This window comes from Dreissena polymorpha, chromosome 2 (assembly GCF_020536995.1).
Source record: "Dreissena polymorpha isolate Duluth1 chromosome 2, UMN_Dpol_1.0, whole genome shotgun sequence".
Lineage (NCBI taxonomy): Eukaryota > Metazoa > Mollusca > Bivalvia > Myida > Dreissenidae > Dreissena > Dreissena polymorpha.
Genome location: NC_068356.1, coordinates 134,746,152 through 134,761,702, shown reverse-complemented (window position 1 = coordinate 134,761,702; position 15,551 = coordinate 134,746,152). Strand labels below are relative to the sequence as shown.

General features: G+C 36.8%; 1 protein-coding gene across 1 annotated transcript in view; it reads right to left on the bottom strand.

The window, feature by feature from the left end:
* The window catches only part of LOC127869081 (leucine-rich repeat serine/threonine-protein kinase 1-like), an 80,688-nt gene that overhangs the window by 26,666 nt on the left and 38,471 nt on the right, over positions 1–15,551 (bottom strand). Inside the window, exons 14-20 of the mRNA XM_052411370.1 lie at positions 13,972–14,094; positions 12,788–13,046; positions 11,906–12,038; positions 5,719–5,816; positions 5,152–5,271; positions 4,468–4,646; positions 1,090–2,139 (exon numbers count right to left, since the gene is read on the bottom strand). Coding sequence (XP_052267330.1) covers positions 1,090–2,139; positions 4,468–4,646; positions 5,152–5,271; positions 5,719–5,816; positions 11,906–12,038; positions 12,788–13,046; positions 13,972–14,094 — 1,962 coding nt within the window. The remainder of the gene's footprint in view (positions 1–1,089; positions 2,140–4,467; positions 4,647–5,151; positions 5,272–5,718; positions 5,817–11,905; positions 12,039–12,787; positions 13,047–13,971; positions 14,095–15,551) is intronic.

The window sequence follows — 15,551 nt, the reverse complement described above, 5'->3', positions numbered from 1 at the left end:
AAAGGTCACAGTGACCTTGACCTTCAAATGAATGACCTTGAAATGTCCAGTGGTTACTTACTAGTTCTGGCCAACCTTCATGTCAAGTTTCAAGACTCTAGGTCCAAGCATACCAAAGTTATAACAACTTTAACATTTTTATATTGAAGGTCACAGTGACCTTCACCTTCAAATGAATGACCTTGAAATGACCAGTGGTCATCTGTTAATCCTGGCCAACCTTCATGTCAAGTTTGAAGACTCTAGGTCCAAGCATACCAAAGTTATACCATGAAATAAGAACTTTAACATTTTTACATTCAAGGTCACAGTGACCTTGACCTTCAAATGAATGACCTTGAAATGACCAGTGGTTACTAACTAGTTATGGCCAACCTTCATGTCAAGTTTCAAGACTCTAGGTCCAAGCATACCAAAGTTATAACAACTTTAACATTTTTTATATTGAAGGTCACAGTGACCTTGACCTTCAAATGAATGACCTTGAAATGACCAGTGGTCATCTGTTAATCCTGGCCAACCTTCATGTCAAGTTTGAAGACTCTAGGTCCAAGCATACCAAAGTTATACCATGAAATAAGAACTTTAACATTTTCGAGCACGCCGCCACCCCGCCCGCCCGCCCGCCCCCCCGCCCGCCCGACAACATCAATCTATAAGCCGAGATTTTTTCGAAAAAAATCCGGCTAATAAAGTTATTGCATACAAAATCAGTGTTCTTTATTGCAATAGCCAAAATGTCAACGCACGATGTGGTATGGTAACATAGATTTAACAAGATATAAAATCCTCATTTATGTTTTTTGTGCGACAATATATTCCATCTTAATTTCTCACCACAATATCCACATTTACAAAGTTGCACGAAGCCAATCTCGCGTTTGCTCGTAAATATACGAATATTTGTTGATTTTGAGTGTTTACGGGCTTTTAACATGTATAAAAACATTAAGATAAACATATAAGCATAATCACTTTCTAGAAAGAAAGGTCTTTAATTTAAATTTATTTTCTTTGGAACTCAAATACAGAGTTTAAATGCATATGTGTGATAAGATCAAATCTCTTGCTAAATAACATGCTACTAACGAAATCTGGAGCAATGTAAAACTGCCGGTGGATGCCGTCTTTGTCTGTCATCATCATTGGGGAGACCGCATTATGGATGTCACAAATCTCGTCCAAACCATCGAATACATTCTTTATGCATCGCTCAACCAGGAAGGTACACATCACCCGAGTTTTGGCAGTGGCATTCTTTGGACTGTCGGTCATTTCCGGATTGACGTCCGATACCGAGACAGACAGGGATGTGTCATCCACAGAATTACTGATAAGGTCCCAAGAATTTTGCGCCCCAGATTGGACAGAGACCTCCTTTTGAAGGCATAACGGGCAAGGAATTACCCGAGTCACAAGATATCTTCCGAGGCACGTCTGGTTGAATCGGGATTCCCCAATTTCGGGAAACCAGTCTTGCAATAAATTATCAATATGCTCGACTACTTTGGCAAGTATCCCTGTCTTTGCTCTTTCGTCATGAAAGAAGTCAATCTGTTCTATGAAAGGCATCAAGGGTTGAACGGAATTCTGAATGTTTAGACTGAAGTTTGCCGTCAGCTTGTCGACCCGAAAGGAAATTTCGAGAATGACGCTGTCTTTGATGTCGAGTTGGCGCCACTCATTGTCGAAATGACACCGAATGGATAAATGTTCGTCGGCATAATTGCATAGTCCTCTTCCGTAGACTGTGTCCCCACAATGCACCTCTTTCACCTGCATGATGGTGTTATTCAGGTACTCAAGTTCAAAACCAGTCTGCCAACATCTCCAGGAGGGTTTCGCCTTTTGCAAATCGGGGCATCGCAGTTTGAGCTCTTTTGGTATGAAAAACAAACTTGCGGCATGTTCTGAGAATGATTCATCTGACAACACTTTTGTGATTAGCCGCGGCCAGAACCCGCTTGGAAAGTAGGTCAGAAGATACAGGCGAGTGTTGGAAAAAATTGGATTCAGGAAGGGCCTGACACTATTCATGACCATTTCACCACGATGAATTGAACCATGTGGAAATTCTGGTTCCATATGTGTGCCCACTGGTCCAGAACCATTTGATATTGTCCTTGTGCGTAAAGGGATCTGAAAAGATAGAAGGCAAAGTTTGGCAACATTTATGTTTTCGAATGCTCTTAAATTTCAGACATCCATGTTTTTGGCCAAAACAATAATTTTTGATGACTTTATTTTTTTCAGACATCCAAATTTTTACCCATATTTAAAACTTTTTATTTTCGGACATGTTGTATGACACTCATAATGTAAAACCTGATTTCTTTAAAATCCTATGACATATTCAACATAAGTTTTGCCACAGGATGATGGTCATTAATTCAAAAGACAATTCATTTTTTACACCGAATTCTAATGACATTGTACAGCGAACAACAGTATGAGTCTCAATTTGTATTTTTTTTTATCACACGCTGCAACTTTTGAAGATATTAAAGATATCAGTTGAAGAACAAACACCAAACTATTAGTCCGCATAAGGTATTGGATAAATTACATATTCTCATTTCATGAGATGGTAAAATACATAATTGTGGCTTCTTTTTGTAAAACTAATTCATACCTGTGCATGTGACATTATACAGCATATGTCTGTATATTTGTCATTGTGTATCTTAATTATCCAACACCTGTCATTCGGGATTTATTGTTTTTCAGTTTAAAGTTTTCAGACACAATTTTTGTTTAAATTGTATATAAACTTATAGAGTTTTTACAGTAAAACAGCTGAATTTATTATCTCCTGTTTTCTTTTCTTTTTTTTTAACCTTAAGGACTCTTCAATTAAATTTCATTCCTTTTTTTACAAGTAAATATCTACCAATACAAATTCTTAACACAAATCTTAAGACACAATACATAAAACACAAAAACACCCAAGAAGTTTCATGTTAATATCTTATATAGTTTCTGAGATATACACTGTAACTCCAATATAGCGCGGTCAATGGGGTCCAAGCCGCGAAACAGCGTTATAACGGATCCGCGTTATAGGTTTTGAGCTCATTTACTGCAGGGCGCTATAAACAAAACAGGTATAGATTAGCCTATAATATAGGTCATGTATATATATATTGCCATGCTGACGCAAATACATGAATATAAACCGAATCGTATCGATAACAGTATACATACTGCTTTTCTTATGTGAACATTTATCCGATAATCCAATAAAATTGCAACATCACTTAAAAAATAATAATCTTGAACATTAATGACGATATATGTTTAAGAAATTCGTAAACACAACCGTACGCATATTACTCCTATAAATATGAGGTCGATTTACATTAAGCGGGGTAGCTTACGTCTAATTATTTGGACTATACGCATATATGCCATTTTCAGAAGTGTTAAGAGTACAGTGCATTATGGGGCAGAGCTTTCATTGGACGAGCGACTTTAAATTTAGATTGAATGCAATACGACTCATGTACAAAAATTGTTTTATTGCGTCATACGCATGCAAAAAACGTGTTTCCCGGGGACTTTCTGATACCGCGCGAAAATGAAAGTGAAGCTCTGTTAACAATTGCCGGTACACTGCGTTCGCATGTAAATAAATCGTCTGCATTATTTAATTTCTTATACACGAACTGAAAGATTTAATGACATAATACTAGAACGATAATAAAATGACAGAAAAAGTAGTTTTATACAGTAGGCAGTATATTTCACAGCCGCTCATTTAATATAGTCAAACTGCAACCATATCAAAGAAAGAATGTTTCAATCGTTTTGAATTACTTGAATTGTATAACTATCCCGCTTGCACTTAACTTATGGAAATTATCGCACTGAACCGCACTGATGAGGAAAACATGTAATGAACACTGACACGCGAGTTTTTCACACCTTTATTGACATTACACAACAGATTAACACCAATTAGCTGTCGGTGTTGTTTAACCTCGAGGCGATTATAATCGGTTCAACGGACGGTTGAATAAAGCAATCAACATAACTGTGATTGCCGCCATCTTTGAATTGTCTGAAAATACATGAAGTTGCATTATACGGATTTGAATCAGAAATAAAATGGAAGGTTGGAGAAAAAATGGGATCCAAGCACCCTCCGCGTTATATTGGATTCAGCGTTATAACGGAGCGCTTTATATTGGAGTTACAGTGTAGCCTTGAAACGTTTTGTAACTGACGGACGGACGGACTGATGGACGGACAATGCTTATTCTATATCTTTCCCCCTTTTGCAGGGGATATTTATCTCCCTTTAAACAACCACTTCTTATATATGCCTAACTTGAAGCTACAAAGACAAAATCGCCCTTAAAACCGTTAAATGACCATCCTGGAATGTCACTAAACAAGACCCAGGAATCTGACCAGAAATTTAGCAGCAATTCGCCCCTTTTTGTAAGTTACCTCCCTTCACAGTACCTTTGGCATTTTGCCAGGATCTGTTATATCCTTGTGTGTAGGCAGCAGTGAGGGCAACAATATTTGATCGTTGTCAATGGCGAGTGCTACTTCAAATTTGTTCAGCAAGCTGTCTATCACCAGCGACATATTCCGCGACTCCTTGTAGATATCCTCCAAAACAGTCTTCTTCATAACTCCTGGGGAAAAAAATACATGAATTGACTGCACGTTGTAAAAAAGGGGCTAAATACATTTGCGTAAAGAGTCGACCCTGATTAGCCTGTGCAGTCTGCTTAGTCTAATCTGTGACAACACTTTCCGCCTCAACTGGATTTTGTATAGTAAAGACTTAGGAACCTTTCAACAACAAAAATCCATAAAAGCAGAAAGTGTAGCCCATGATAAGCCTGTGCAAACTGACACTCTACACACATGCATTAAGTTCTGTTTTCCCCGGCTCATTTATAAGAAACCGTAGAAAAGATAGAAATTTTGGGATCATACTGAAATGAAAGTACATTTATGTTGCACTTTAACAGTTTTTCTCTTAGATAATGCAACATTTTTTTTAAAGTATCATGTTTCATGAATATATTTGACTAGTGTCACTTATATATTGATATTTATGGAATCTTTCAAAGTATACATTTTTTCTTCTTTAAACAGGATCTTGAACAGTTTGGGATAGGAATTTTGCAGTACCTTCATTGCGATATCCCTGCAGCTTATGGCTGACCACCTTGGCCAGTTTGTCGCACAGCCACTGAGGCTGTATGAAGTACCAGTCCCGCAGGGCAATGTCCTCAAAATGGAGTATCACACCTGGCAATTTAAAATAGAAAGGTATCTAAAGTTGTCCTTTAGCAAGCCAGATTGGGCAGGGGTGCGGGGAAGGGGAGGGTATCAATTTTTGTGGAAAATAGATTGTTGAGACTGTCTGGCTTGCAATTAAAGATCGGTAACAAGAGAGATAAAATCCAAAAAATATATAATTGTACAGCCATAAGACAGAGGGCGGGGGAGGGTTCCTATTTGGTTTCTTATACATTGATTAGACCTTATGGCATAAATTGAAAGATAGGGAATAACTGAAACTTGAGCAAGTCACAATAGTGACTCTGCAGGTTGTTACATGAAACAAGTTGTATTATTTATGTTTTGGAAATGCTAAGCAGAAAAAGGAGCAAACCAAACATCAAATCTATCATTAACATTTGACAAATATCCTCTACCTCAATATTGGTTTACAGATATGGTCAATTTAAATACCATTTTCATGGAGGAATCTAGTTGCCTGATCCACATCGTTCTTGTTCCTGAAGGTCACATCTGGGTCCAGTTTCTGCATCTCATCCATGACAAGTAACCTAGAGAAATATGGAAAGTGATGAAATAATACAAGCAACCTAGAGAAATATGGATAATGATGAAATACTACAAACAAGCTAGAAAAATATGGATAATTATGAAATTATACAAGTAACCTAGAGAAACATGGATAATGATGAAATAATACAAGCAACCTAGAGAAATATCGATAATGATGAAATAATACAAGTAACCTAGAGAAATATAGAAAATGATGAACCAATACAAGAAACCTAGGGAAAGATGGATAATGATACATGAAACCTAGAGAAATAAGAAAAATGATATAAAAAATAAGAACAAGAGGCCCATGAGGGCCTGAATTGCTCTTCTGCTATAAACACTGTGCAAGTTTGGAAAGAATAAGATGGAAACTGTGTACTTAATCATGCAAACAAGGAGAATTTTCTCAAATCCAAGGGGAGATTATTGTGTACTTATTTCTCCGATACTGCTCATATTCAATAGGGTTCAAGTCCTCATTGATATAAAGATACTGTGCAAATTTGGAAATAATTGGATGAAAACTGTGGAATAAATTGCGAGAACAAGCGGGATTTTAAAATTTTCTCATATTCAAGGGGAAGTCATTCTGGACTTATTGCTTCGATATTGCTCTTTTTAAACAAGGGCTGTTTGTAAAACATGCCCCATATGGGCTGTCAGTTGAAGTGGCAGCATTGTGTAAATACGTTTTTTGTCACTGTGACCTTGACCTTTGACATAGTGACCTGAAAATCAATAGGCGTCATCTGCCAGTCATGATCAATGTACCTATAAAGTTTCATGATCCTATGCCTTATTATTCTTGAGTTATCATCTGGAAACCATTATACTGTTCTGAGTCACTGTGACCTTGACCTTTGATCTGAAAATTAATAGGGGTCATATGCCAGTCATGATCAATGTACCTATGAAGTTTCATGATCCTAGGCGTAAGCATTCTTGAGTTATCATCCGGAAACCATTTTACTGTTTCGAGTCACTGTGACCTTTACCTTTGACCTAGTGACCTGAAAATCGATAGGGGTCATCTTCCAGTCATGATCAATGTAGCTATGAAGTTTCATGATCCTAGGCCTAAGCATTCTTCAGTTATCATCCGGAAACCGTTTTACTATTTCAAGTCACTGTGTCCTTGACCTTTAACCCAGTGACCTGAAAATCAATAGGGTTCGAGTCCTCATTAATATGAAGACACTGAACAAGTTTGAAAAGAATCGGATGAAAACTGTGGACTTTATTGGATAAACAAGAAAAAGTAACTATTTTACTATTTCTATTTCAAGTCACTGTGACCTTGACCTTTGACCTAGTGACCTGAAAATCAATAGGGGTTATCAGCCAGTCATGATCTATGCACCTATGAAGTTTCATGATCCTACCCTAAGCATTCTAGAGTTAACATCTGGAAACCATTTTACTATTTTGAGTCATTGTGACCTTGACCTTTGACCCAGTGACCTGAAAATCAATAGTATTCGAGTCCTCATTAATATAAAGACACTGAACAAGTTTGAAAAGAATCGGATGAAAACAGTGGATTTTATCAAATAAACAAGAAAAAGTAACCATTTTACTATTTTGAGTCACTGTGACCTTGACCTTTGACCTAGTGACCTGAAAATCAATAGGGGTCATCAGCCAGTAATGATCAATGTACCTATGAAGTTTCATGATCCTAGGCCTAAGCATTCTTGAGTTAACATCTGGAAACCGTTTTACTATTTCAAGTCACTGTGTCCTTGACCTTTAACCCAGTGACCTGAAAATCAATAGGGTTCGAGTCCTCATTAATATCAAGACACTGAACAAGATTGAAAAGAATCGGATGAAAACTGTTGACTTGGCCGGATAAACAAGACAAGAAGGCCATGATGGCCCTGAATCGCTATCCTGACTAACCAAATAAAATCCCAACCCAGTTTTCATCAAGATAAACATTCTGATCAAATTTTATAAAGATTGGATGAAAACTGTGACCTCTATTGTCTACACAAGGTTTTTCTAATATTTGACCTATTGACCTAGTTTTTGACGCCAGGTGACCAAAATACAATCCCAACCCAGATTTCATCAAGATAAACATTCTGATCAAATTTTATAAAGATTGGATGAAAACTGTGACCTCTATTGTCTACAAAAGGTTTTTCTATTTTTGACCTAGTGACCTAGTTTTTGACCCCAGATAAGCAAAATACAATCCCAACCCAGATTTCATCAAGACAAACATTCTGACCAAATTTCATAAAGATTGAACGAAAACTGTGACCTCTATTGTCTACACAAGGTTTTTCTATTATTTGACCTAGTTTTTGACCCAAGATGACCCAAATACAATCCCAACACAGATTTCATCAAGATAAACATTCTGATCAAATTTCATAAAGAATGGATGAAAACTGAAACCTCTATTGTCTATACAAGGTTTTTGTATTATTTGACCTTGTGACCTAGTTTTTGACCTAGTGACCTAGTTTTTGACCCCAGATGACCCAAATACAATCCCAACCCAGATTTCATCAAGATAAACATTCTGACCAAATTTCATAAAGATTGGATGAAAACTGTGACCTCTACTGTCTACACAAACAAATTGTTGACGGTTTTTCTATTATTTGACCTAGTGACCTAGTTTTTGACCCCAGATGACCCAAATACATTCCCAAGCCAGATTTCATCAAGATATCAAATTTCATAAAGATTGGATGAAAACTGAGACCTCTATTGTCTATACAAGGTTTTTTTATTATTTGACCTAGTGACCTAGTTTTTGACCTAGTGACCTAGTTTTTGACCCCAGATGACCCAAATACAATCCAAACCCAGATTTCATCAAGATAAACATTCTGACCAAATTTCATAAAGATTGGATGAAAACTGTGACCTCTACTGTCTACACAAACAAATTGTTGATGGTTTTTCTATTTTTTGACCTAGTGACCTAGATTTTGACCCCAGATGACCCAAATACATTCCCAAGCCAGATTTCATCAAGATAAACATTCTGATCAAATTTCATAAAGATTGAATGAAAACTGCGACCTCTATTGTCTACACAAGGTTTTTCTATTATTTGACCTAGTGACCTAGTTTTTGACCCAAGATGACCCAAATACAATCCTAACCCAGATTTCATCAAGATAAACATTCTGATCAAATTTCATAAAGATTGGATGAAAACTGAGACCTCTATTGTCTATACAAGGTTTTTCAATTATTTGACCTAGTGACCTAGTTTTTGACATAGTGACCTAGTTTTTTACCCCAAATGACCCAAATACAATCCCAACCCAGATTTCATCAAGATAAACATTCTGACCAAATTTCATAAAGATTGAATGAAAACTGTGACCTCTACTGTCTACACAAACAAATTGTTGACGGTTTTTCTATTATTTGACCTAGTGACCTAGTTTTTGACCCCAGATGATCCCAATACATTCCCAAGCCAGATTTCATCAAGATAAACATTCTGACCAAATTTCATAAAGATTGGATGAAAACTGCGACCTCTATTGTCTACACAAGGTTTTTCTATTATTTGACCTAGTTTTTGACCACAGGTGACCCAAATACAATCCCAACCCAGATTTAATCAAGACAAACATTCTGACCAAATTTCATGAAGATTGGAAGAAACCTGTGACCTCTATTGTCTAAACAAGGTTTTTCTATTATTTGACCTAGTGACCTAGTTTTTGACCCAAGATGACCCAAATACAATCCCAGCCCAGATTTAATCAAGACAAACATTCTGACCAAATTTCATGAAGATTGGAAGAAACCTGTGACCTCTATTGTCTAAACAAGGTTTTTCTATTATTTGACCTAGTGACCTAGTTTTTGACCCAAGATGACCCAAATACAATCCCAGCCCAGATTTCATCAAGAAAAACATTCTGACCAAATTTCATAAACATTGGATGAAAACTGCGACCTCTATTGTCTACATAAGGTTTTTCTATTATTTGACCTAGTTTTTGACCTAGTGACCTAGTTTTTGACCCCAGATGACCCAAATACATTCCCAAGCCAATTTTCATCAAGATAAACATTCTGACCAAATTTCATAAAGATTGGATGAAAACTGCGACCTCTAATGTTTACACAAGGTTTTTCTATTATTTGACCTAGTTTTTGACCCCAGATGAACCAAATACAATCCCAGTCCAGATTTCATCAAGAGAAACATTCTGACCGAATTTCATAAACATTGGATGAAAACTGTGACCTCTACTGTCTATACAAACAAATTGTTGATGATTTTTCAATTATTTGACCTAGTGACCTAGTTTTTGACCCCAGATGACCCAAATACAATCCAAACCCAGATTTCATCAAGATAAACATTCTGCCAAAATTTCATAAAGATTGGATGAAAACTGCGACCTCTATTGCCTACAAGGTTTTTCTATTATTTGACCTATTATGTGACCTAGTTTTTGACCTAGTGACCTAGTTTTTGACCCCAGATGACCCAAATACAATACCATCCCAGATTTCATCAAGTTAAACATTCTGACCCAATTTCATAAAGAATGGATGAAAACTGTGACCTCTATTGTCTACACAAACAAATTGTTGACGGACGCATGCACATACAACGGACGCCGGACATCACACGGTCACATAAGCTCACCATGTCACTTCGTGACAGGTGAGCTAAAAATGAATAAACAAGAGATGTGTTCGTCAGAAACACAATGCCCCCTACTGCGCCGCTTTGAAATAAAATTTATATTTAACATTTGGCAGGTATATAAATCATCTCCCTTTAAAGCTTATTACTTCCCTTGGATTTTGTCCAATCCAACCGGAGGGGGGGGGGGGGGCAGTCAGACATCACTGACAACCAAGGCCTGTGGTTTATCAAAGAGATCATAGCCAGCGTTCATCATTTATCTATGGACATAAGTCCACAGGTATGTAATTAACCCTACCATTCACAAATTAGTACAGGAAAGAAATTATAATTATATCATTTAAAAAAAAACTTTGACAAATCAATCATTTGAGTTATCAATAATCAAAAAAAATAATCTGTACAGTAACTGTGAAAAGAACTTAAATTCTTGGTAAGGAAATATATAGTTTGAGATTTATAATTATATAAATTACTTCCCTTGAAAATAATTGTCTCTAACAAATCTCTATTTTTAGTAGCAAATAATTAAAAGCCACTACCGTGACTGTCGATTCACCACTCAAAATGTGCAGCTCCATGAGATACACATGCATGCCAAATATCAAGTTGCTATGTTCAATATTGAATAATTATCTCCCTTTAAAGCTTATTTCTTCCCTTGGATTTGTATTGTTGACCTAAGACCTTGAAGGATGACCTTGACTGTTACCTTTTACCACAATGTGTTTGTCAGAAACATAATGCCGCCTACTGCGCCGCTTTGATTTATTTAACAAAAATATATAATTTGGCAGATCAGATAATTATGTCCATTTAAAGCTTATTTCTTCCCTTGGATTTGTTTTTTCGACCCCGTGACCTAGTTTTTGACCTGGCATGACCCATATTCGAACTTGACCTAGATATTGTCTAGATAAAACTTCTGACTAAGTTTCGTAAAGATAGGCGTTAGGCCCATTCATTGTAAAGCACTGCGTCTTTTTAACGCTTCTTATAAATGTTAGATATTTTTAAACCTATAGATTTTTATTAAGGCACCGCACCAACACTGCAAAGTTTTATATTTATACCAATGGTACAGCCCAGTAAAATCGGGCTGTCCATTTTATGGCCGTTTTCGGCTTTTTTATGAGTTCTATGTTAAGCAGTGTGCTCGGGCAATGGTTTTTAACCGAAGTCCCGAGGGTAAATAACCCCATTAGTCAGTTTCGTAAAGAAAGATGAAAACTATTTGAATAAGAGAGCGGACACAAAAAGTGTGACAGACTGACAGACTGACGGACAGTGCAAAAACTGTATACCCCCTTTTCTTTAAAAGGGGGCATAATAAAAATATATAAGCAACCCAGAGAGATATGGTAAATGAAGGACTAATGCTGTACACGTAACCTAGAAAACTTTGAAACATAACACAATTATAGAAGTAATATGTTTGCCTACATGTAGTGATTGTTGTCCAGAATGGGGTCCTTCTGCTCCTTGAGGCGGCTGTTTGCAATGATCTCTATGCATTTCTGTAAATTCAGGTATTTTTTTGGTACCTTGTGACCCAGCAGCTTCTCGGTCTTTCGAGCTGTCGAGAATTTTTTTTATTGCATGACATTCACATTCATAGAAATTTGAAGTTTGACCAAGAAAACCAGAGCAAAATTATGTTATGAGCCCACCAATGAATTTAAAACCCAAGCAAGCAAAACTAAACTTGAAAGCTAGACTTAAACATTTAAAGGCACCAGCAAATTGTCATCAATGAGTAGATTGTTGACCTTGCCATACAATTATAGGGAATATTTATAGGTGCAGGAACATTTTAAATGTTTGTATTACCTTTGTGAGAAAAAATTTCTCCATTTAAAATTCTGAACATGTACACAAAGTGAACAATTCCATATGGTATACACAACCAACTCATGTGCATCTAAATATGACAGAATTTTAATTATCAAGTCAGATGCCCGTGAAATGAAACAAACCTTGATCAATAACAAGAGCTTGTACATAAATATTACAGCTCATGATGCAATAATACCTGAATAATTAACCCTTTCCCAATCAGAGGCAAAGTGAAAATGGCTATGTGCAAACAGCATAAAACCAGAACAGCCTGCAAGTAACTCGCAGTATGTTCAGGTTTTATGCTGTTTGCTGCTCATCAGCATCTAAGGGTTGGAACTGAAACCTTTAAAACTTGGATCTAGAAAGAAAGGCCTTTAATTAAATTAAACTTTCTAAGTGACTACAAATGTGTTAAAATACGTATCTAAGTGGTAAAGGATTAATCGACAAGAGTTCATTCAAAAGTTAGTATTAACACCGCCACACCTGGATGCCTCAGCTGAAACACGTGACTGTAGATCCTGTTCTTCAACTCCTCGATATACTTGGGACTCTTTCCAGCGGCCACGCTGAAAATGTCAATAACGTTTGGAAGACCGTTGTTCTCGTTATCTTGGCGGCAATACTTGTCTCTGATCTTTTGCTCCATTTCTTTCTCCCAGGTTTTCGTGTACAGGCCCCTGTTTTTCTGAATCTCGTCCAAGTGGGTGCCCACAATCATGACAGCTGACCCCTGGGCTTGCGCCTGTATAAAATGTTAAAACTTAAACATTTGAGCATTGATCTGGGAACACGGGGCTAATAAGGGACGAAACATTAGTGAGTATGTGTGCTAAAGTATGGCAAGATTGCATGTTGAATGATGAAGTTACTTCTGATCAAGCTGGTTTTTGGCCAAATTTAACCTTTGACCTTTAAATTTGACCTAGACCTTTGAGGTAGAGACAGATTTTACATGAAACACATTGTCTCCTAATGGTGGTAATGTGTGATAATTTATTTTAATTGCATGATTGAAGTTATTTAATGGCACAGATAAACTTCATAAAGTCTTGTAAAGCTGTTTAATGGTATAACCAAATTTGACGTTTGACCTATTAGGATGACCTTGAGGTAGTGAGACAGGTGTCTCCTTGGACTTCATTTCAGAAAAGTATTTAAGATATTTTAAAATTGCATGATGAATGAGAAAATAACAGTCTTAACGAGCCATTTAATTGCAAATTTGACCTTTGACCTTTTAGTCCTACCTTGACTTTGAGGTAAGGAGACAGTTTTTTATGTGACATGCCATATCGTCATGGTTGTCTTAAGTGTTAAAAGTTATTTTAATATTGCATGATGAAGGACAGTTAAACAGTTTATGGTAAAATTAGACCCTTGACCTCTCTACCTGTAACCTTGACCTTTAAGGAACAAAGAAGGGTGCTACATGTAATGTTATGATGGTGGTCATTTGTGGTAAGTTATTATCAAAGTGCATGCTGAATAAAAAGGTTACAGTCCCGACAAGGAGAATGGCTTTAACAAATTTGTATATGGAAAGACAGCAGGGTGGCAGTCTTATGAAACAGAGTGATAGCAATATAGGCACCGCTACCTTGTGGTATTGAAGGCATGGCAATTATCATAATCATTGCATAGAACACCGAAATACCTGGACAGCTCACCTGTATGTTGACGAGCCACTGCTTGAGATCCTCTATGCCCTGTTCCCCCTGCTTGAGGTTCCAGAGCACCAGGTACAGGGAACGGGGACTCAGAAAATACTGATGGGTTGCGTAGTACTCTTTCTGAAATGGCGGGAAATCGTCAGTATTGGAAATGGTCAGCTGAGCTTGACAGTCTTCTAGTGAGAGAATTTCAGAATGTTAGCCATGTTCTGGAAACACTGGGCTAAATGCATGTGCCTAAAGTGTCATCTCAGAAAAGTCTGTGCAGTCTGCACAGGATAAATAGGGACGACATTTTTATGTTTTTATAGAATGTTTTGTTTAAAGGAAGTTTCTACTAAATGAAAAACCAGTTTAAGCAAATAGTGTTGTCCCAGATTCACCTATGCAGACTGCACACACTTATCTGGGATGACACTTTACATACACTTATCTGGGATGACACTTTACATACACTTATCTGGGATGACACTTTACATACACTTATCTGGGATGACACTTTACATACACTTATCTGGGATGACACTTTACATACACTTATCTGGGATGACACTTTACATACACTTATCTGGGATGACACTTTACATACACTTATCTGGGATGACACTTTACATAATTATATGCAATTTTCCCAGTTTTGCCAGAAACAGGCTCATTTTATTTCTTCATGATACCAGCATTAAGGAGGTAACACACGTCTGGTAAATTTTCATATATTCAACAGTATTGATACAGCAAACATACGCATTATAGTGATGTATTTTTGTTTTATTTTTGTGACATCATTTGATGTTTTAGGGTTATTTTCAGTTACGTTTACCTTTAAAACGATGAAAGAACAAGAGCTGTTTTTGTGAAACACAATGCCCCTACTGCGCTTTGCAGCCGCACGGCAGCTATTTTAGAAACAAGGTTATATTTCGAATGTATGATAAAGCTCACAGTGACCTTGAACTTTGACATAGTGACCTCAAACCATGTTTGATTGTAGATCTCAATGAGATGCATGCACATGTGAAGTTTAACGAACATAGACCCAAGAGTTTTCATTTTATGTGCAAGGTTAAAGTTTTGGGACAAACACACACATACAATGACAGACAGACAGGCCAAAAACAATATACCCCCTCTTCTTCGAAAAATACAAATATGATGACAAAAAAAGAATACTTGAAACGTGTTGAACACAGATAAGTTTATGCTATCCGCAGAAAAACCCGAAACCACCTGCCAAGGCACGTGGTCTAGCCTTGCTAAACAAACTTGTTTGTATTTATCACTTAACAAGTATTCTCTGCTTTGTTCATTTGAGGCCCGATAAAGGGAGATTGGACAGAGCAGTACTGGTGGATCACCAAGTACACAGTCTAAAAAGGTGGGAAATTATCATGCATTGATGACTCTATAAAAAATGGCATTATGAATTTTTTTGACCTTGGCCCTGTTTCAAGCCTATACTTAAAATTGAAAGAAGACCATTTAAAATCCATCAGGTCAAATTGACAAAGTAATTTTCAAGAAAAGCTTCAAAGTGACCATGCAGGGACGTTCTCATAAATAATCTTTCAGTTTTTCTA